We start from the raw sequence: 23,533 nt of genomic DNA on the forward strand, positions 1-23,533 counted from the left end.
TACTAATTGCCAGCAAAATGGTAGTTATTTAGCAATTTTGACACCTCTTTCCATCTGTTACATTTGCCTGAAACTGGGCAGAAGTTACTGGGAGGGGCATCTGAAGGATGGTGCAGCTGAAATATGTCACGGCCAAATACACCTTAGGAAATCTGGCTAAAAAGAATTGATATAATAGAGATACATCAAAGTTTTCATGGATATCTGTTGTACCCAGAACTGTCAGAGTATATATGATTAATATTTATAGCAAATGACTGTTGCTCAGAAGTTTCACTGTGGCCAGTACACACATGTTTTTCAGTAGTTATAAATCCTTTAGATGGAACAGCTTTTAAATTTATATCAAAATACAGCCCACTGAATCCCTCAGTTGAAATACTTAAAGACATACTTTTGATAAGTTTAGCTTTTGCAGACAAAAGATAAAGAGTCACTAAAAATGTAACATTATATCAGAAAATAATATGTGCTGACTGAAAAAGTTTCTTTCTTGCCCTTCCTGTGACTGGACAAATCAAGAGAGAACAAGGAAACAGCTGGTCAAACACACATGAATCAGAGTGAAAAAGCACACAAACAGAGATTAAAGAAGTCGGCTTTGCTACAGACCACCAGGACTGAAATCCTCTTCTTTCAAATAAGACATAATTAGGAAAGGAAGAAGGTCTCCCGCATGAAACACCTGTAAAACTTATTCCTATCAAAGGCACAGTAATGTAAGAGACATACCGTCTTCACTGGTGTGGGGCTCTGTACTGGCATCCTGGTCCACTTCCTCTAATGTACCATGTTCGCTGTAGGGGCTGTCACTGAAGGGAAACAAGAGGCCGAGCAGAGAGAGAAACCACACCATGAAAAGAATGCTTCAGTGGGCATTAAATAAAAAAAAATTAAATTAATCTTTCTTCCCCAGTCCACTGGGGGTAACTGACGTCCTCCACGCATATCAAAAATGTGCCACCCCCATGAGATTATTTAAAGTTATTCTTACAATGTTATAAAGTTATATGCAACATAATTCTCATGACATGCTATGAATACACAATTACTGAAGAAGTCTACACACCTCTCTTTCAAGTATTTTCAATTATTAAGAAGTTCCCAGAACCTTTGAATCTTTTCACTTATGAAAAGGGTCTCTGTGCTGCTAAGAGAGGAAAGGAGTAGGGGAAAGGTATCATAAGCTGAGATGTGTTAAGATTCTTCACAGTCAGAAAGCCAGTTTCTGGCTGTGTGCTCTGCATTGTACACCTGGAATTCTGGCTGTGTCTGGCTGAACACAAGGGCAGCTTCCTCCACAAAACATTGTAGGGAACCTCATTATAATTGCCTTTGCTTCATGTCTTTTACAGCTAACACTTTCCTCTATGAACCTAAACGTTCTTCTCATTTATCTTCACACTGTGTGCAAAAGTCATTCCGTATCATATCTGTATCAGGATTTACCCGGACAACCAGTCTAATGATTTTTGTTAAGGAGATAGAAGGGTAATATTCTGACTTACCAGTAGTCATCTCCAGCCATGCATTTTTCATACACCGGGCCATCAAGTTCTTTAGCATCTGGAAAAATAGCCTCATGATGGATGATGATGGTTTTGATTATCTCATTCACGTGTGCCTGACAAGACACCTGGTCTTGTATGTCTGGAACAGGCATCAGGGTTGGCCCAAAACAAATAGCCAGGTTGTAGGGATCCATCATGTTTTCATCACTGTACTGTGAAAGGCTGTTATAAAAGAAAAATCAAGAAAAATTGACTTTTCCACTGCAACTAACTTTATTCTGAAAACCGGAGAAACTTTATTTTCCATCACAACTTAGAGATTTCCTGTTCTCCTTGACACTTAATCCCAAATAACACAACAAACAAAAAAAAGGGGGATTTCTTCAATAGGCTATACACATTACAAAGTGAGTTTATAGCACATGTATGTATGTAGACGGATGTGTTCCTACACTTCTGTGTTTAGTGTACACTGACTTAACGGGCTACTGTAAAATGCATCAACTGCTGCTGCTTCTATCTCATCAGTGCTTATCCTTGGAGGCCCAAGTGGACTGGATCCAAAGTGGATCACGGTTACCATTTCTCATCAGACCCTGATGCATCTCTCCCATCAATTGGCTATATCTCTTGGGCAGACTGAACTGTTTTCTGGAGGTAGGTAAGTTCCTGGATCTTGCAAAGGCTCTTGTGACTTCTGGTTTCTGTTTTTCACCATATAACCTAAAACCTCTGAGCGCCTTGCCTTCTGCCCGTGAACTTCCATAGGGGTTTCATTTTGGAAGCAACCAAACAAAAAGCTTTGGTTGTTCTTATTAACCAACTTCTGCAAGGTATCCTTTCCTCCAGGAAATTCAACAGTTACTAGTTTTCAATTTTGATTTTAATTGAGAAGTTGTTCTTTATTCCCTTGTTAAAAAGCATTAGCATTTCTCGTGGAAATGCTGGCTTTTGAGTGGTTCTGTGCAGGGCCAGTCAAACAGAACCTGAAGCCTTGGGATGCCCTTTCTGGGTGCAGAGTGTTGTTCTGCACTCTGAAGCAGTATATGAATTAGTATGTCTGGTTGTGTTTAAATACAGCATCATATTCCCTTTAGAAAGGGAATTTTATAGTGTACATGTACAAACAATACAAACTGAAGAGGCAAACCTTCTAAATGACTTCTTTCATAACTAGCTTGTAAAACTAATCATGCTCTCCTCTTTCTTATGCCATGATTTGTTATCATATCCTGTGTGTTAATTGGAGACACCTTGTTCTACTGATTTATAAGGTGGTTCAGCCTTTACTATATTTGTACAAGAATGTGTAAAAAAGATTAGCATCTGGAAACGTGAAGTTCTGCTGGTGGCTGGTACCATGTCGTGCTCCTCAGGGCTCAATATTGGGGCTGATACTATTCAACATCTTCATGAATGGCCCAGACAGCAGCATGGAGTGCACTCTCAGCCATCTTACAGATGATGCCACACTGTGAGGGACAGCAGATATGACAAAGGGCAGGGTTACCATTTAGAAGGACCTTGACAAGATGGAGGAATGGACGAACAGGGATTTCACCAAGTTCAACAAGAATGAATGCAAAATCCTGCCAGTGGGATGAAATAATCCCATGTATGATCCCAAGGGTCTCTTCCAACTTGGATGATTCTATGATTCTATTATTACAGTCTGGAGCTGACTGTCAGATACCAGCTCCCAAGGAAAAGCACTGGGAAAAGCACTTCTTGGACAAGAAGTTGGATGTGATTCAGCAGTGTGTCTTCCAGCGATGAAGGCTAGTTACTTATGTGTCTGCATTAGGAAAAGCAAAGCCAGCAGGTCAAGGGAATTGATTATTCTCCGTCCACTTGGTGCTCATGAAGTCAAGACAAAGCCCTGAGCAACTTTATCTAACTTTAGAAGCTTTTAGCAGGAGACTAGACCAGATGAGGTCAAGCCACGAGGTCTGATGACTTCATGTAGCCAAGCAGTCCTAACGGCATGGGCAAACAGCAGAATTGGATTTGCAGGAAGTCAGACTACGGGAATGTTTTTCCTGTGGATGCACATGAGATTTAGCCTGCTGTCTGAATTGCATTCCCATGGGGAGCACAGATGGAGCTAACATGACCATGCAACAAGAACAATGTCGTATAACTCTGGCCAATCTATGTGTCTAAGTAGAAGAGAAGCTCCAATATAACCTTAGGAGATATTTACACAGTGTCATTACTGAGGGATGAATTAATGTTTTCAATGAGTGGTTATTTTCATAAAACTTCAGATCTCTGCCCCTCTTTTAAATATTGCTTGAAAGTGGTTCAGAAATTACTAGAAGAAAGGAAACGGGAGCAGCTGTGAATACAGGCACGCACACATAACCTGGCTGCAAGGACTTTGTTTCTATAGGAACAGACAGGACGGATGAAATGGGGAAGGTCACAAAGACAGAATGAATCAGCAGAGGGCAAATTTAGAAAAAAAAGGGGAAAAGGGCAATATGAAAACAGATATAACAGGAAACACACAATATGGCACCAGAAAGAGACAAGCTAGAATCAGGGCAAAGTGCACAAGAAGCAAAATTTGCAGTGAAAATACTGGGGTCAGCAAAACTGGAGAGGGCTGTGAAGGACTAGAGGGAGAAACACAGTGCAATTGCCCAACCTGTCTTTTATTTTCTCTTTGAGAATGAGAAAGTTTTTCTGAGTTGATGAAGACACAGACACCACTTTCCCCTTCTCACACAACCCTCCTTGCAGCAGCTGCCTATGTTTTGCAATGTGAGAACCAAGTTACTTTATATCAAAGCATACACAGGGGATCTTACCAGTATATTCTCTATACTGGTAGGCCTATTACCAGAAAATAGAAGCAGTAACACAAAGTCTCACCCTAGCAGTGCCTAGAATCAAATAGGTAGCATGCAGTGCCTGTGCTGCTTGAATATACTGTTTATTTTTCCCATCAGGAGATTAAAATCAGCTTTAAATTACCTAAATTATTAATATAGTTACAGTTTGTATTTGTTATTTTTCTTATCAGCTTATTTTGTTATCAACTTTAATGTTGTATCATGCACTCCCCATTTCAGACAACACTTTAATCTGTCTTATTACAACCTTGCTCAGTTTTGCACAACTGGAATTTTAATTTGAATGAAAACTGGTGTTTTCCTTCTATTTTCATTGCCAATTAGAAGATCAGCTTTTGCATGGAGCTTAAATGTAAATTCTACATAGAGTAAGACTAAACCCAAAGAACTTCAATGCCAGCAGAGAAAGGCAGATAAATATACAGTAGCTTGGGGAATGATAAAGGACTTACTGGTTGAGGAAGGCGAAGAGGTATCTCATCACTATAAGGACCGACCTGGGCAAAGTGAGGAGGAGTTTGCGGATGTGAAGAGCCCTCTCATAGAGATTGTCTATTCCTGCAAACAGAAGAAAGTACGTTAAGTTTCCTTTCATATGATGGTCCAAAATAGCATTCAGTCAGTTTACTCAACTTACTTCGACTCTTTACCATCACATGTCCCTAGCAAATATCTTCTCACTTTGGCCTATTAGAAAAATAAGATCTAAAAGTCCTTCTCCCTCTCATTAAAACCACACAGCTTAAAAGGAACATCTTTAATTATAAGAAGTCAAAAATCTGCCTAAGTGAAACCCTGTGCTACTTGCTGAGCTACACAGCTCACAAAACCACAATATTGGCACCTAAATCCAAGGAACCAAGGAGAGATGTTTGCCGTCAGTTTCAAATACACATTCATTGTCTTTATGTTCATATCAGATATAATATTCCAATCACTGAGCTTCTCTAATGAGTTTTCTTAATCAAATAGACAGCGGTAAGTCTCCAAATGTCAAGCAGGAGAAAGGCCTTATGTTTTACAGTGTGTAAGCAACAAACTCAAAGATCACATGTATTTTCCCAAAAGATTTTATAGCGGTCCACCAAAATTCTTCTGAAGCAGCAAAACAAGGTCAGCTTAATAAAAGCACCAGTTCCTAACGTCTTATAACAAGGACGCATTATCTTCTATGCTGGTCAGAAAGATTATATGGCTCCAAGTGGTGTAGTGATGGGATAAAAGGATAAATTGTTTTTCAAAATAAGTAATATCTCCGTTTTTTATTCAATGTGTTTTCTGTGTAAATGATACTGTTAGAAACAACCTAAAATTGCGGTAGTGCTTTTTACATCAGCCAAGAAAGAATGCTGCACCTAGAACAACATCTAGGGGAAATCTTAGCAGACTACAGAAATACTGTCCAGTGGCACTGAAATGGATATTCAAAAATTTGGAATTGAGAAACAGAAACTGATTCCAATAGTTGAAAAGCCATTTGTACCACAAAATGGGATATTTAACAGCACACATTTAAAGTAATTACTTACATAAAAACATGATAACTGTAAACAGAGTTCCTAGTGTTTATTCCAGCTCTTTGGTACGGCTACTTCTACCAATCAGCATTTATTTGTAGATGCAAAATGTGTGTTGACTTACGTTTCTTAGAAGAACAACTGGTGTCTAGTAATTAGTATTTTGGTATAACAAGACCTAAGTATAAGCAGAGCATGACGGCAGCAAGACTTCTGTTTACCACGCAGAAGTGCTGTACTTCATTGAGAAATGCCACTGTAGTAAACTAAGGGGGAAAACCTGTCCCTATACCTGCATTTACAGGAGATCCCACTGGCTCAACAGCACTAGTGTGACGGGGAACTCAAGATTTTGGGATGGGTGAAACTCAGCCCCTTGGGAGTTTCTACAGAAGGAAAACAGCCCACCACTGCTTGCATGAAAGAAGCCTATTTGGATTGTGGTATTTACTGTGGGAGCAGCAAAGTGAAACTCCCGTGGGAGGTAAAATCCTGCTCTCTAGCAGAGAGGCCGAAGGCTGGAGCAGTGTCCCTGGTGTGATGCCACTGACTGCCACGGAGCCGGTGGGAAAAAAGGATTGCTGACAAGCTGTATAATTTATAACCTAATGAATCACACTGAACCCAAACTCTAGCTGAAGATCAGTTCAAGCCATTACTTTCTCTAACGGAGTCTGGAACTTGAAATTTATTCTCACGTTTCTGTTAAACCTGGACTGCATGAATCAAGAACTCCTGGTTACTGGTTAAGAACCAGAGTCCATGGCAGGGATGTGTTAAGCCTGGGAGCTCCTTGCACAGCGAGGATCTGCAGGGCAACCACAGTTCCCCTCTCCCTTTCCAGTGCATACCACATCTTGGGGATGCTGATGCTAGAGACCCTCACTTCTGCACTGCAGTGCCACACTGCTGTTCTGCACAGCCCACAGACACCAGTTTCATTGCAAGGCTTCTCTCCACCTGCCTAAACTAAGCAATGCTCCAAAACTAAGCGAAAGGACCTTCAATTCCCCATATTCCAATAAAAGCAGCTGCTCTTGAAGCTAGTGCTGCCTTGTGAGTCTCCAGCTCAGCTGACCATCTCCCTGAGAAGCTTGTCCCTGAGCTTCTGCGTGCAGTTGTAGATCTGGGTGGTTTTGAGCCTGTGTGTGGGTGCACTGGTGGATTTTCCATGGAGTGGGGCTGAGGGAGGAAGGTCCAAAGGTGCTTTGGTTATGTCTTTCAACACTCCGCCTCAGCAGCACTGCTGTGCGCCGCTGTGGCACAGCTGCTCTCCAGCCTTTCCGCCCTGCGTGCTGGATGTGGGAAGCTAGAGGGAAGCTGTGATGCAGCACCAGAACCTGCCTTCTGTGTTAAACCGTTTCCTGGCTAATGCCTTGTGCTGCAGACCTGCCTCTTCCAGCCAGTTCTGGAGACCGGCCCTGGACCGGGTCCAGTTGTTGCTGAACTCAAATCAGACCTGAGAAATGCACTGGCTGGGCTCCCAGGTGGGTCCAGCGGCTCCTTCCAGCAGTGTCCAGATGCAATAGCTCTGCCTAAGCTAGTGAGCTAAACCAAGATGGGGCACGGTCTTGGGCACTGGCAGGCAGCTACCACACAGTAGATATCAGACTCTCCAATGTGCTTGTGGTCTGTGCCGACTACAACTCTTCCAAGCAGTTCCTAGACATGGGTCACAGGATGCATGAGCCAGGAGCTGGTCCCAGTAGGCAGCACGGACAGGGCAGAGTAGGTACAGAGGGTCTGGCTGTATGGCCATGGGTTGAGCTACCCCAGCTGCCCTACTAGGAGTGTGATCAGTACCAAGTACCAGCAGGTCACCTCCGTACTGAAGCAGTTACAGGCTCTATGTGCTGGAATGAGATGTGTGCATTTCCAATACCTTCCTGGTAACCCAGTCCCAGTTTCTATGAAAACCCCTTTATTGAAAATTCAAACTACTGCCAAGTAGTGGCATTGGTGTGCTTTCCACGTAACTTTAAATGACTTGTTTTTCTTTCTCAGCACTGATTTGGTTTAAAGGAGATAGGTAATGATGTTATGTATTTGCATGCTGCTTTTAAATGAGGAGCCAAATTTCATAGTTGCTTCCGTGTATGCCGTGCGTGAGTGAGTATTTGGGTATGTAGGAAAGAAGGAATGAATACAAAGTGATCTTTCTGCATCCAGACAGAAAGAATTTACAACTCTGCTGCTTCCCATGCAGAGGGAAGAGAAATCATTGCTTTGCCTCCACTGGATTTTCTGAAGGGAGCCTCGGGGCAGTACGGCCATTCAGGCTACAAACTGGTTGCAGCAGGGAAGCACTGGCAATCCCAACACTGCAGAAAGCTGGGTGCGTCTCCCCTCTCACAGCACTTCTGTTGGAGGCCGTCTTTTCATTACTCTGATTTTCAAGAACTGTCATTAGCCTGACCTCAGCACCCGGTGAGGTATTACCCATTTCTCAGCTAAGAAAACTGAAGCACTGATATTACATGACTTGTCCTAATAATGCAATTAGCTGCCAAGCAGAAATAGAAATCAGGGATTTGAAAACTGGTTCATTACTCTAACGATACGATGAGAGTCACATCCCCAAACACAAGCAACAGGACAAGCCTCTGGCAAGGCCATGCACACTGAAAACTAACGTGTTTTTTCTGACTGTGGAGTGAGGGAGGGAAGAGAGATCTGTGTGAAGGATACATGAATATCAACCACAAATCAAGACTACTGCCAGGTAAATATCACAAATAGAAAGAGTTATTATCTTCTAGTTCCCCGTTCTCAGAGCAGAGCAAAACTTCTGGAGCTCTGGTCTGACACACCTGCCTTCCAGACCCATCTCAGCCACAGGGGTCAAGCCCACAAGCAGGAGAGTTTCCTGCCAGCCCGATGAGAAGGTGTCTGGCGTGGGAACACTGGGCTCCTGTCAAAGTGGAGCTACAGTGCACCCCAGAGCACAGGGGAGATTTGTGGGGTGAAACAAGAGAAGGGGAAGAGGCCAGCTTCTGGGGCTTCATGACTATAGCACTCTGTGGAAGAGCTGAGCGCCTGTGCCCAGAACTATTAACGCATTTTTATCAGACAATAATGGAGCAAATCACCCTAATAATATAAGGAGCTTGTTCTTCTGTATATCCATAAAATTATCGAGGCATCTAAGCATCAGAGGTGTTTAGGATCTAAGGAGCCTCCACCAGCTTATACAAAAAATGAAAAAAAGAGAGCTTGGAGGACTCTTCAGAGATCATTTAAGTCTACAGTCTCACCCTTTGACTTCACCTTAATCACCTCTGAGAGACGTCTGTCCAACCTGTTCATAAAATCCTCTAAAGAAGCAGATCACAACCTCCACAAGGAAATTTGTTGAGAGCAATCTTGCACTGCTCTTGGAAAATATTTATTTATTGATCTCTCACAGACTTCCTCTGCAAACACGCCTTGTCCTTGAACTGGATGAATGAATCCAGCTGAGACTAATGTCATTGCATAAATGAAAGAATTACTAATCAGCTAGCTGCCTCCCTGTCAGCCATGGGCTAAGGACCAGTTTTCAATAGCATGAGATAGGCATAAATCCTAGCTATTCAAGCCTTAAAAGGTGTGATCTTCATCCTTCAAGAATACTGGAACCCATTCTGGACACATGGGGTCACCTTTGTGTACTGCAGAGACACACAGAATCTGTGAATGTCCACTTTTCTCTTCCATGAGAAATAACACATTTTTACCACATGGTGACTCACGATGAGGTTTTTGCAAAGGCAGACTCTAAATTGAAACAGATCAAAAGTGAACAATCTGCCTCAGAAGAGTAAAGGAAACCTGAGAGGGGAGAGAATACAATTACTAACACAAGCCCCCAAATACAAATAAAGCAAAACTAAATTATAAATGAAGACATGGATACGTTCATCCTAAATAACACTGGGAAAAGGTAAATTGAAGCTTAATTAAGCAATAATCCTGAAGTAGTGGAGCATGTAAACGGCAATAAATATTCAAATATATAAATGCAGCGCTTCAGTGATGGAGAACAAAATACTTTTGCAAGAGAGCAATTGCTGGTGGTTCTTAAATATTTTGGGCCAAGTGGACAGCTACATGCCTTTATCACTCTGGTTTGGTTAAAAATGCTACCAAAGCACTGTACTTTTCCTGGTTGTGGTTCTACACATGGCCTCTCCTATACTGATGGAAAGACATGGTTATCCAACGAGGAGAAGACTCCACCTGGGAGCAGTCAGAGTTCAGAAACACAAGTTCTGGGTTCATAGAATCATAGAATAGTTTGGGTTGGAAGGGACCTTAAAGATCATGTAGTTCCAATGCCCCCTGCCCCATCCAGCCTGGCCGGGTCATGTTCTACCACCCTCTGTTAACAGGCAGCCTCCATGGGCCATTCTCAGGAGTAACAAAAGAAATGCAAACATTTTGCAAAGGGAAGATATTATTGATCAGAACATGTGGAAGGAGAAACCTGGTGTCAGCAATGAATGAATTGTGCTACACTAACAGCCGGTGCTGTGCAAGCTAAGCATATTTGACAGGCAAGGGTAGCACAGAGGAGGAGGAGGAAGAATGCAAACAATGGCAACGTAAGCTCTCTCTCTCCTTTAGGACCACTATTTGGAAGGATAAAATCCAACATGGACCTGTTGGAATGGGTCCAGCGGAGGGCCACGAAGATGATCAGAGGGATGGAGCACCTCCCCTATGAAGACAGGCTGAGAGAGCTGGGGTTGTTCAGCCTGGAGAAGAGAAGGCTCCGGGGAGACCTCATAGCAGCCTTCCAATATCTGAAGGAAGCCTACAGGGGAGCCGGAGAGGGACTCTTTATCAGGAAGTGTAGTGACAGGACAAGGGGTAATGGTTTTAAAATGGAAGAGGGGAGATTTAGATTAGGAGGAAATTCTTTACTGTGAGGGTGGTGAAGCACTGGAACAGGTTGCCCAGGGAAGTTGTGGATGCCCCATCCCTGGAGGTGTTTAAGGCCAGGCTGGATGGGGCTTTGAGCAACCTGCTCTAGTGGAGGTGTCCCTGCCCATGGCAGGGGAGTTGGAACTTGATGATCTTTAAGGTCCCTTCCAACTCTAACCATTCTATGATTCTACGATTCTATGATTCTATGTGGTATCTCTGCGTGGGGGTCACTTGCTACTTCCACTTAGAGTGGCGCCTACTAGTAACAGAGTGAATGCCTAATGCATACTTTACACACCCGCTGAACGTCAAATGGGGTTGAGTTACACTTGCAGATGTAATTTTTATGGTCAATTTGCAGCTGACAAGTAATCTACATGAATATGTATTAGTGCTGAAGTTAACAATTTGTGCCTCTTTTCACTTTGGTAGATGGGACCAATCCAACTCAAAGATACATTAACTCAGCAGTGCCACTTACAGCTCTTTCAGATCTATTTAAGAAGGCTTTACAGAAGGGCAAACACAATGGTCTCCACTGTCACTTAGGGAAAGAAACAGTTATCATTTTGTTTAAACTTTTTCAGGAAGATTTGACAAGTGAGAATATAGGGTTTTTTTTTTACTTTTTAAGTAATGGGCAACAGTCTGGAAAAGCAATAAAATAACTTCCTTTCATAACATTTATGCCTTTAGGTAAACAGGCACTGCTGGCAGCAAGGGACTGAAATGATGAAAATCAGAAGGAAAAAAGATGTAAGTTTTCATCCATCCTGGCACCTTAGTATATCAAATTTAGGGCAAGGGAGATGAAACCGAGAAGAATTATAATGGCCTGAGCAGAAGCTAAGCAGTCTGGGTAGCTGAGATGTGTCTGCTACTGCACTGCACAGCCAGGTATGTAAAAGTGAACTGTAATTCACATGTATAAGAACTCACACCAGGAAAGGAACTGCAGTCCCCCAGCAGTGAAGGTGAATTACGGCCAGCCCCTAAGCACACCTTCAGTACCCCCTGCCTCCAGTTAACTCCTGCTACAAATATTTCGCTTGTGTTTGGTCCTACCTGTTTCTACAAAGGGGCAGAAAAGAAGTGCAGTGCAACACTCCTCCCGCTTACTCTACCCTCTGGATTTCTGAGTGCTGCTGGGAGCAACAGTAGCCACTTCTTTTGCTGAGAATGCAGATTTATGGCCCGTAATCAGATGGATTCTTTACGTTGTCTTACCTTTCATGCTTGCTCTGCAGAAGTCATAATTTGGCCCAAATTTTATCTAAAACAGTTCATAAGCTCAAACAGAATAACGTTGTTCTCATGAGTCTAATTAATACAAATTGCCCTAAAAGTCACAGTCATTTTACACTGTTTCCACTGTATTTGCAAAAGGGAAAGCATTAAATCACAATGCTCTATTTCATTTGGAAATATATGCATAAATGCAAAGGAATTCCTCAGTGGCTGTACTGAGGAAAGGTTCATTTTGCAGCTGTAGCCTCAATTATGCTTGACATCCATAACTAAGTACTTCAGTTTCAAGGGGTTTTTCACTGGCAACATTACATTTCCATATAAAATGTGTGACATTCTGCCCTTTTACAGTTTTATGGGAACATTAACTTAACGAATTTGCCTTCTCCCTCCCCCCTTTTATAACAATTTCTGCCAACGATTAAAAAAACCACACTGACATTTATCTTGAAAAACTGTTTGAAAACAACTTTATGTTTATTCCTTTCCTCACTGTTTATCAGACAGTGAATGTAATATGAATTAAGAGTATTTAAACCCTCTTAATTAAAAATATGAAAGCTTTCTGGACTTTACATATCAATCGTGATCTAAAGAAGTTAGAGTAATGTGTGTTCTCACAGAGGAAAGGGAGTCTGGTCCTGCTCCCATTAACATGAAGACCAACATACTTAGTACGTGAGGCCACATGAACACAGAAAAAGAAACTAAGGCAACTATGAGAGGTTCAAAGTCTCAAGTGGGAAAAAAAAATCTTGCCTATTCTGTCTTATTTTTTGCAAGATATACAAAGCCTTAAGGTGAAAACGTAGCAATGGAATTTCACTGAATTTCACTGAATTTTTTTTAGAGTTGGAAGGGACCATAGAGATCATCTAGTCCAACTCCCCTGCTGAAGCAGGATTGCCCAGAGCATGTTAGAGCATGTTACTCAGGACTGCATCCAGGCAGGTCTTGAAAATCTCCAAAGAAGGGGGCTCCACAACCTCCCTGGGCAGCCTGTTCCAGGGCTCTGTCACCCTCACCATGAAGAAGTCAGAGTTTTTGATAGTACATGCCACATTGGTGCTATTTAAACTAAACCGTGACAGGTAGTATATTCTGCAACGCTGATTGTTTTTTTTCTTTAAAAAAAAACAACCAACAACTTATTCCCTGGAAGTCATCTTATTCCCAAGAAGTAGCGTACCACTTAACAAAGCACATAGACTAGGTACACAGCTGTAAAAAAACTCCACCTCAGGCTTCTCAGACAATCAAAAGATGCAGACACACTGTTCCCAGCATGTGGTTCTGGGGCTGGCTGTGGGTGCAAGGCACAAGAGCTGTTCCCTTCTCTCCTCACACCACGTTCAAAACCCCCACTGTGACAAGACAAAGTAAACCCACCCCAATGTGCTCAAAGAGAAAAGCCCTTTTGTCCTGTCATGTTCCAAACTTACCTCTCCTCCCTCCGCCGAAGGCAGGCATTGAAATGCCATTTCAAAGTGCCCTAAAGATAACCTTGTGGAAACCAAACCAAACAACAACAAAATCATCCTCCCCTGGCTGCCTCCAAAACCTGCCAGAAACAGATCTGAGGCACTTACAATACATTATCAGGGAGAAAATAATCTGCTTTCTTCTGTAATAGCAACAGCAGAAGTCAAATCTAGCAAAACTACTCAGTCATTACACCTTGTTTTGACAAGCTGTTGTAGAGATGATAATCCAGACTATGACAGCCTCAGAGAACAGCCAGTCTAAAGCAGGATCAGATGGCAACACCTCTTTCCCAATAACTGTCCCATTTAAAAATGTGGCTGGGAAAAGCAGCGACTTTGTTCCAGGCTACTGACTGTTACTGATTTCATCTCTGCTGGATGATACTATTATTTAAAAAAACACAGGTTGTCAATTCTTTTGCAAGAAAATAATCCACTGTCTACCTTTAATATGCATAGTTGGACATCCTCTAAGGAAACCGAGGCCTAATGCTAGGGATCTAGTATTCACTGTCACTTTTCTTGAAGTTCTCATTAATAGAAAACCATTTTAGGATAACTGAATTGGATCCCTCTCAGACAGTGATGCTCTGAGAGGCTGGTGAATCTCTCCCGCCTGTGCAGGTGCCAGGTACACATACTCAGTCCATTGAACTTCTACCTCTCCTTCCAAATTCCCCATCCTGTCTTCAGAAGCTTCAGTGGTGAACGGAAACTTTTTGAAATCACCCAGGTTCCTCTTCTTGGAACAGATTTAAAAGGTTGCTCTGGGCAAATATTTTTTGCACTTCCTAAGCACTCACTTGTAGCATCTCTGTAAGCTGAAAACTCATTCTTGATATTTTACAATTCCATTTAAAGCTCCCTAACACAGCTGAGTGCAGTACCATCTCCACATAGAAGAACCACCATTTCTATTTTTCTTTATGCTTAGTCAAAATAATAAAGTCATAAAGTGATCCAACGGGCAGAATCTGACAGCAGAGATTTTGAAAAGGAAATCTGGTACAAATGTTTAACGACAAACGTGATTAATCATTTGAACAGCTTATCCAAGAACGTGGTAGATTTTCTGTCAACTGAAGCCATTAAATCAATAAATTTTTCCAGCAGACATGCTTTAATTCATCCAGAAGTTATGGAAATCAGCACAGGATTATTAGGTAAAGTTCCATCATCCCTGTCATGCAGAAAATCACTCAGTCAAAACGATCCATTTTTAGATTTCAATTTCTATGACACGCAGACATTTTCTGGGCTGTGGCACCACAGTTAGTTAAAGCTGAACTCAGGCAGAACCAAGATTATGCTTCCTAAAGAGACGTTGTCGCCCTCAGCATCCCCCTCTATGTGGGATCAGACTGTTAAACTGCAGCTTTGAGGTCCTTCAGGAAACCTCGGTACCACTGAGTCTGTAAAAAGCAACAGCTGCAGAAAACCCCGCAAAAAAATAAGGAAACACAAAGTATTGCACATAGACCTGGTCACAGCTATGCCGGTATTCGTAGCCTCCAGGCTGAATTACTGCAATCCTCCCTATCTGGAAACCACACAAGTTGGGTTCCCCTGGTCAGGAGCAGAAAAGCCCATCTGCTGGCCAGCCCAGGACACTGTGTACACATCAATCTGTGGTCCTGACTGCAGGGCTGAGACCCTTTTGCCAAAATAGCACAGTCTGAAGAGAGACTGCCCTAATTAATACCCCCAAAGGACTGGCCCTCGTTACCTGTGAAACTGCCTCTCTCTCTCCATTCATCTAAAGCAGGCAAGCTACAAGGGAAGGGTTGCAGGGAGGAAATTCTTCCACAAAGCCAGCACCTCTGACCACTTCTAATGGACCCACAGGGAACAGTAAGCCTACTGATGGTTGGCTTGGCGTCACCCCTCCTCAACATCTGCAGGGATCTGTGAACTGGAAGAGGTTTTCTGCATGCCAGAGCAGTTCACTCATCCACTGAGAACTTCCTAAATTACTGCAACCTCTCTGTGTCTGGCTATCAAGACCAGCAGTGCACAGATGTGTGCGACGCTCCTCCTGGGCAACCCATTACAGCGTGGTCATGCTCGTGTGTTGGAAGGCAAACTGGGCTCTTCTGCAGACAACCAGCACTCAGCTGCTCCCCTCCGCTCCTGGGCTGAAGGATTTTCCTGCCAGTTGGATCAGGGGTTTCAAGCTGAGCGCAACAAAGGTCCAGAACTACACAATGTCGAGCAGTTGGTTACTTATTCACCAGCGCTGACTCCAAGCTGCGGGGCATGAAAACCTTTGTGGAAAGTATCATACTCTGTTTGCACAGTCATGACTTCATCCTCTTCTATCTGCCCCCATGCACAGAGGAAAATAATAATAATAATGCGTTTAAATTTAACTCTTTCTTGTATACAGGAAGATATTCTTCCTGCCCTATTAAACAAAGAGTTGTACTGTACAATAATCCCACTGGAAAAAGGGAACAAGCACAGCTGCAAGTATGACTAATAACTGACCCAGACTGTTACAGATGGCAAAAAAATTGTCTCAGAAAAATCGGTGAAGTTAGCTCTTTTTTTTTTTCAGGCTGCTACTGTATATATGAAAGTAAAATTCGATTAAGAAAGAAATAGAGTTTTCTACTTACTGATACAAGAAATAAGATCATTAAATCTTTCCTTAGGAAAGACAGGATTTTCCAGCCCTCGGAAATAGAGCTTCAGTACTCCAGCAACTGAGTTAATGTCATGGTTACTTTGGTCATCTGCCAAAGGATTTTCACCTTAAAAAGTAAATAAAGTGAATGAAACACACAGGCAGGAGCATTCTTACATGCAACATTTTTATGAGTGAGTGACATTTTTGGGGTTTTTTGTTTTTAGTGTGTGGGAGGTGGCAATGCAAGCATTCAAGTAAGATAATAAACAATGATTTAGAAATTCCAGGCTATGATTAAACTAAAAACAGCAGCCTAAATAAAGCTTCCTTTAAATTACATAACCTAGTGATCTCTTAGGTCCTGAACTTCCAACTAAGTATTTATGGACACGTTATGATTTACAGTTAGTAAAAATAAAAAAAGCCAAATGTTCTTATTGGATAGGGTTTCTCAGACTGTTCTTTGGGAGCTTACATAAAGCAAATCTAGTTAGACAACTCTTTGAAATGGAAATCTGTCTTCATTCTGAAAAACTAAAACATTCAGAAATATGTGCAATCATTTTGTGAAAACGCTGTATGGGAATTGAAACCCTAAAGGCCATGACTGAACTACGTGCAATTTTAAAGACTTAATCTTTATTTTGGTTAAAATGTATGTATCTTCCATAATAACACTAACTAGGAGAAACAGCAATAAGGCAGATTTTAAAGGCGGAGAATAGAAGGATGTGGTCTCAATTATCATGTAAACCCAGCTACTTCACATATCTTGTCAAAGACAAGATCAGGTTTAACACAATATATGGGGAGAAAAATACTGTGCATATTTTTTCATGCTTTTAGTCACAAGACTTATTGCTCTAAGGGTTCTCTCATTCACAGATGATCTACAAAAGGTTTTCCTTTTGCAGGAATTTGCAGGAAGCAAATTAAAACAGCTTCTAAACCCCAAGAAAAGAGAATGTAAGATTTTTTAAAAAATTGTAACTAGTTTTGTTTTAACACAATTAGGGGGTTGCTGGATCCTGGGTAGTAGAGCAATCCTAGGCTAGGTGTTGCAAGCCACTCATGTTTAAAAAGCTGTTTTCACTTCCTGGTATCTTTCCCGTAATTCCTCCTCTGGGGCTGAAGTTTCCTCTGGGAATCAAAAAAGTGGGTGAAAATGGAGTGACCTTTTCACAGCCCATATTCTCATTGATTGTGATGCCACTTTGGCAGAGGGACCAGAAAGTTGAGCACTCCTATTCTAGAAGATCAAGTAACAAGGTTCTCAAATTGCATTAAGTAGTCTCTTGAATCTAACTAAAAAACATAATCTTTCCTTTCCGAGGGTCTTCAGAATAAAATATAGACAAACTATTATTTGCAGTTTATCATCAACAAAAGACTAAAGTTTACAGTTGATTCAGGAGTGATATGCCTTGTCTAAACAAAATGAAAAACAACCTCAAGCTCCTAGGACATAACAGGGGAAAAACATGCATGTGTCATCATTATACTTTATCTTTAAGCATATGATGGTGCAAAGTTTTAGGTGCAGCATACAAAGTGCAAACACACTGCTTAAAAAGCCAAGAAAATAATTAGAATTTAAAAGATTTTTAAATGTCAGATATTAAGGTGCTTGAATAAATGAAAATGCAATTACCTCTCTCAAATGAATTTTTAATATCATTGACTTCCACCTGGGAACCAGACACTCTAAAAATTCCCTGATGCTGAAGACCTGCAGAAAAGATGGGAGACAGTGGTGAGAAATGAATCTAGTTTTTAAACCACTTTTAATCTCTATTCTAAAAACAAAGCTGTGGTGGTAAATGCATTATGCAAAAGATACACAAAAAAGTCTGGGCAATAATGATATGACATAGTATGTTTCAGAGCTTACCGTATAAATTGATAAATCTGATACAGCTTTCCACAATGAGAGGAATGACTTGTCCTGAATCCTGGAAAAACAAGAGCAGAAAGAGTGAACTGCAGACCAGAAAGAGGATACCTCCCTACTCTGGACTGAATGTGAAAATGCGTTTTCTTGGTCAATCCAGATGGACATACAGTGCTGGCAAAAAACCACATAAGAAAACATTATTTCTGACAGAGTTCTCTTCCCATGTAGGGAGGGAGGGAAAGGAACAGGTGAAGACAAAAGATTATGGTTCCTCATTAAAATCATTGAATTGGGAAATTCAGAGACTTCATTCTCTACCTCTGCCACTGTATCTGGCTAACACTGTATGTGACATCTAAGCTCATGCATGTGTTTTAGATTTTTGAAGCACAATGAGTTAAAGCAGTGAATTTGCCTTTTAAAAAGTTTGTTAATAAGAATAATAATTCTTGATGAAGATGGTCTCTCTCTGCATCTATTTAACTTACCTTTCTTTTCCTGGTGGAGAAAATCCTACATGGACCTAACTACACAGGACCTAATTCCTCAAGGTGGGTTTTTTTTTTTTTTTGGGTAAAAAATGCCGGGTCACAAACAGTTGGCAAGGCCTCTTCTGCACCTCCTGGACTATCAGAAAAGATCCTGGAGACGAGCCACCAAATGACATTGCATGGGGTATACCAGGTGTCTCCTTCCTGATCTGAGTACCCCTACGTACTCTACTGATTTGCATGTCCTAACCTAGGGCAGATGATGGCCTGGCACGTTGTTTCAGGCTGTGCTAATTCACAGCTCGTAATACACTGGGTGGTGAACTGCAGCCGCTTGGAGCAAAGCATCCGGTTCAGCTGCCTCTTCTGTAGTCAACAAAGGTATTAGGAAAGGGAGGTCACAGCTTACACCTCCCCACCTGTAACCAGCAGAGCTCAGGAATCAAAGCTCCTGGTCTCAGCCATGATAGAGTAGCAGGTCTATAGCTACGCTACATCTTCAGTTACGTAGAGGAGAAAAAAATGCTCGTGATGGTAGGGGGAGAAGATGACTCTACACTAATTTTCAGCGAGTTATTTGTCTTTTTCTTTTAAGCTGCTGATTTTCCAAAAGAACCATCACAATCCTTCGGCTGTGTGTTTTTAAAAAATGGATGTTTTACCCCAAGAACATTAATGACTACAAGTCATGGAATATCTATTAAGGACACAAATCATATGATTAAAAATTATTTAGAAAAGTTGGTGCTTATGCTGGAAAAATTACTGTTTCATAAATAATAGGTACCTTTGAAATTCTTGTCTTGGAAGCTATAATTTTTCTTTCCAAATGAATTTCAAATATGTAAGTGCTCAGAGAATTGACTAATTCATTTGAAAGTTTAATATAAAACCAGTCTGTATTACAAAACCATGAATTCAAAAGCACCCTGTAACTCAGAATACACATTTCCTCTTACAAACTAGTCCTTCATTTTCATGCTAAATTACACTAATGGGAAGTTTATGAATTAAGCCCCAGTAGAAGAAAAGCCAACTACTAAAAAAAGTTTGAAAAATAACACACAGTGAGGCAATGAAACAATGCACTTCCTGAGATAACCTAACCCCTGATCTTCTGTGTGCTCCATGTTGTTTCAGTGGGGCTTACAAAAGACTGTACAGCAAATTATGCTATTTAAATGGTTGTCTTTTAGTTTAAAACCTAGCAAAGACTGGCTAGCCAAGAATCAGCAATGTCTGGATGAGCATTTTCTGTTTGAGTTGTGTCATGATTCAGTAACAGCTGAATAAAAAAATCTCCGTGGGACAGGTCAGTTGCTAAAACCAGGAATACTGTCATCTTCACCAACACTGAGCAGCCTGGCCCTCCAAAAAGGCAGAGTATTAGAAAACATGCATAACATGCACCCATATCTCCTGTTAGTACACTGCTTCATGCAAAGAATATAAAGCCTTGGAAAAGATAGTGTTTGCAGTAAGAAATTAAAAAAAAACCCAAAAAACTTTCATACCTGGTTTTGGGGAATCTATTCAGAACCACGCACAACTTTGTAGTTAAGTAATTCCCTGAAATAATCTAAACTAACAGTTTTGGATTTTGGATCTAATGACAGGAAAATAATTTGAAGTAACAATCTGTGTTGTTAAAGTGTCAAGAACAGTGACCCTACCGCTGCTGTGAATTTGATCTGATGTGTGTAGTCAGCGAATGTATGTTTGGGACTAATTATCACTTCTTATGATGCAAAATGTTAACAAAAAGCAATTTGGTGCTGTATTTCTCTAGCTGTAATCCTTTCGAGCTTGTCAAAATGACTCACCCCTATCAGGAATGACATGGTCCTTGGAGAGGGATGCTTTCCTAGGTTAGCTCCCATGCTGGCAAATCTGTCACCAGCTTTCTTTTCTCTTTCCTTTCGAAAGACTAACTACGTAGGATTCTCCACTTGCACGTAAGCCCTGTCACCCACATTGCCATGGAGCATAAACCTCTTCTCTGTGAGGGAAAGTGACGGGGTACCACTTCTCCTGATTTGTTCTCTGCTTCTCTAATCCAGGGGCTTTTTGTTGTGGGAGTTTCCTCTTCTTTGCTTACTTTCATCCTTGAGCAAGAAACTGTTCATGATACTCATCTCTTGCATCATGTGATGATTTCCTCAAAGTCTTTGCACCTCACAGCACCGCCTGCATAATAATAATAATACTTTTCCTTATAGTTGTACTAAGGGTTGCTGAAAGCTTGATTCAAAGACAGCTAAACTCGTATGGTGCCACTGAGCACAGAATTTGTTCTGCAAAATATTCTGCTGCTAGCCATGTTGCACAGGAATTAAAAAACAAAATCCCTGTAGTATTCAAACCCAGTTCACAGAGCTTGCAGTCAGGAATTTCATGCACTGTGTTTATAAATGTATTGGTACATAGTTTTTGAAGATTTCTTTCCTTTCGCTTTGTCAGCTAGCGTCCAGAGGTACTAATTGACTGTGATGGGCAGGTGCTTGCTAATGAATATGCAAATATCCATCATTTAAGACTATAATCACTCTAGAGTTGTGCTCTGGTTCAGTTTTGCCTGCTGTACTCATACACTCATTTCTTAATGCAAACTTCTCCCTCCAAGTCTTTGAAAGAACTAATTTTGAGCCAGGTGTGAATGCAACCCGAGAATGAGGCAGAGATGGTTCTCTTGTCACCAGAACTATACCTGATGTCTCGTGTGAGAGTTTCTTCGGCCTCGGCTAGAAGCATTATTAGAAATAAAAGTATGAGAAAGAAGAAGATAGTAAATACAGCAAAGATACAAGATCCAGAATAGCGGTGATCACACTTTCACACAATATAATAAATTCCTAAAGTCATAGGAAATCAAAAGCTGGATATCAAACCCAGGGCAATACTGCTTCTCCACAGTCTTTGAATACTGAATGTAGGGAAAATGGCAAGCAGGAAATAGCTGCTAAGTCGTGGGATGCTCTACATCTTCTATACGATGCTAAGTTTCCTAATAAAACCAGGCTGCCAATACTATCCCTACTCAATTAACAAAACCATAAGGAGGCTAACATGAGAAATGAATCCCCCTCTTTCCCTCTGACTTCAGGAAGTATTATATTGATCAACCAGGAAAGAAAAGAGCCCCAGGACAGACTTAAACATAATGATCTGCCTCAGCTCACGTGAGGTGGTGACCATTATCGTAAGAAGTGTTGAGATCAGCCACTGGGGTGGCTGGTGCCAGTACCTTGATGAATGACTCCAAATCACCATTAAACAACTTAGCACTATACTGTGATCGGGGTCTGGGCTTCCTGTGTTTCTGGGGCTTAGGGGGAAGATTTGGAGGCCTAAGGGAAGGGAATATGATTACTGAGCAAGGTAGAATTAAGTCACACAATAAAATGAAATGTCTGTAAGCTCATGGCAAAACATCAGAACATTGTAAGGGGAGAAATAAACACAGCACTTAGCAAATAAAGATGTTCCATCAAATTTAAGTGTAACATAGTAATTAAAGAGTGGAGAACTCCCCCATTAAAAATGCATTACTTATGGATAAATATTGATATTCTTTATGAATCCCTGCTTTGCAGTTTTACCATATACATTTATTCTAAACACTGCACAATTGGAATGGCCTTTTTTGTTGCGGTCATGCATGAAATGTGCAGCAACCACTGGAATTCATCCTGCCAGCCGTGGCAGAACACAGACCACTCGAAGCACCTCTTATCAAGCAGAAAACTTGCTTCATGCTGGAGAAGCTTCAAGTGCAAATTAAAGCTGCTCAGCAGACTCCTAAGATGCTTCAAAACCAAACCGTCTGCATTTTCAACTAGAGCCAGAAAGGTTTAACAGCTTTAGCCTTCCACATCCAACCATCAACATCTTCGTACAGGAAAAGAAACACTTTGCAAATTAGCTAAAGGAACTAAAAGAATAACATCAACTTTAAACAAATAAACAAAAGCAGCATAAAGCAAAAAAGGAAAAGGAAGAACACACAAAACTTTGGTCTGCAAAATGTTTACCTAGAATGTTACACATGTGATGACTACAACTGAAAGAGATTACAGGAAATAAATATTGTTCTCTAGGTCACAATTTTGTGAATGTCAGGGCATTCTGCAAGCCAACAGCTTCCCTAGCTCCCCTGCACCAGCAGTCCAATATTTCTAGGGTTTTTTTCCAGAATTAGCGAAAAATCAAATGTTTTGGGGGAATAAGTGAGGAACAACAATGCATAGAACATTATGTGGTAGGACTTTGGTCTGTTTGGGTGCCGAGGAACGGACGGGCAGGCCCTGCTACCTCAGAGTTTCCCTCTCTAAGCGACCAGCTGCGATACAACAGGATGTAAAACGGCTTCGAGCTGATCCCCCACTTTACTAAGGTAAAATCATTGCCTAAATCCATCATCTTCTTTCAGCTGCTTACAGAGGAGGGAATTTAGGATGATGTGAGCCTGATGAGTCACCTGCTTTAGAGTCAAGAAATAACGTTTTTTTCATTAGACATCAGCTTGCTGACTTCCATGCATTCCTGGTAGCATCTGGGGGCAGAGTTAAAGTTAAAGGCACAGGTCTCAAAATTAATGGCAGCAATTGGGAAGAACACGCTGATTTGTTACTACTTTTCAACTGGGGTCATGTAAGAAGAAAGAAGGTGACTAAGTCCAGCTTTATAGAGCTATAACGGACCATGGAGTGGTGGGAGAAAGGAAGCTCTGAGTCTGTACAGATGTCCCCACAGAATATGGGGGCCAGGCATGAGAAATTATACAAAACCAAGTGGTCCAGCAAAAGGCAGAGCCAGAGCTGGATCCAAACTTCTTAGCTGGGAGGGCAAGACACTGTTTGTGTTTTTTTTTCAATGATGAGGGGTGGTGGCAAGGCCAAGGAAGCAAAAAGGATAAAGAGAAGGCACTGAGCAAGAATGTATTGCATGGAAAGGGAAGAGTGAGACCAGGAAAGCTGGTCTGCATGTTCCTGCT

General features: G+C 41.4%; 1 protein-coding gene across 2 annotated transcripts in view; it reads right to left on the minus strand.

Moving 5' to 3' along the window:
• The window catches only part of SRGAP1 (SLIT-ROBO Rho GTPase activating protein 1), a 151,730-nt gene that overhangs the window by 14,846 nt on the left and 113,351 nt on the right, over window positions 1-23,533 (minus strand). Inside the window, exons 12-18 of one of the 2 annotated variants that reach the window (XM_074144412.1) lie at window positions 21,248-21,281; window positions 18,047-18,107; window positions 17,807-17,884; window positions 16,145-16,279; window positions 4,822-4,927; window positions 1,509-1,733; window positions 733-812 (exon numbers count right to left, since the gene is read on the minus strand). In XM_074144412.1, the coding sequence (XP_074000513.1) occupies window positions 733-812; window positions 1,509-1,733; window positions 4,822-4,927; window positions 16,145-16,279; window positions 17,807-17,884; window positions 18,047-18,107; window positions 21,248-21,281 (719 nt within the window). Of the gene's footprint in view, window positions 1-732; window positions 813-1,508; window positions 1,734-4,821; window positions 4,928-16,144; window positions 16,280-17,806; window positions 17,885-18,046; window positions 18,108-21,247; window positions 21,282-21,784; window positions 21,888-23,533 lie in introns of both variants that reach the window. The other variant, XM_074144411.1, reaches the window with a different exon arrangement.

This window comes from Numenius arquata, chromosome 2 (assembly GCF_964106895.1).
Source record: "Numenius arquata chromosome 2, bNumArq3.hap1.1, whole genome shotgun sequence".
Classification (NCBI taxonomy): Eukaryota; Metazoa; Chordata; class Aves; order Charadriiformes; family Scolopacidae; genus Numenius; species Numenius arquata.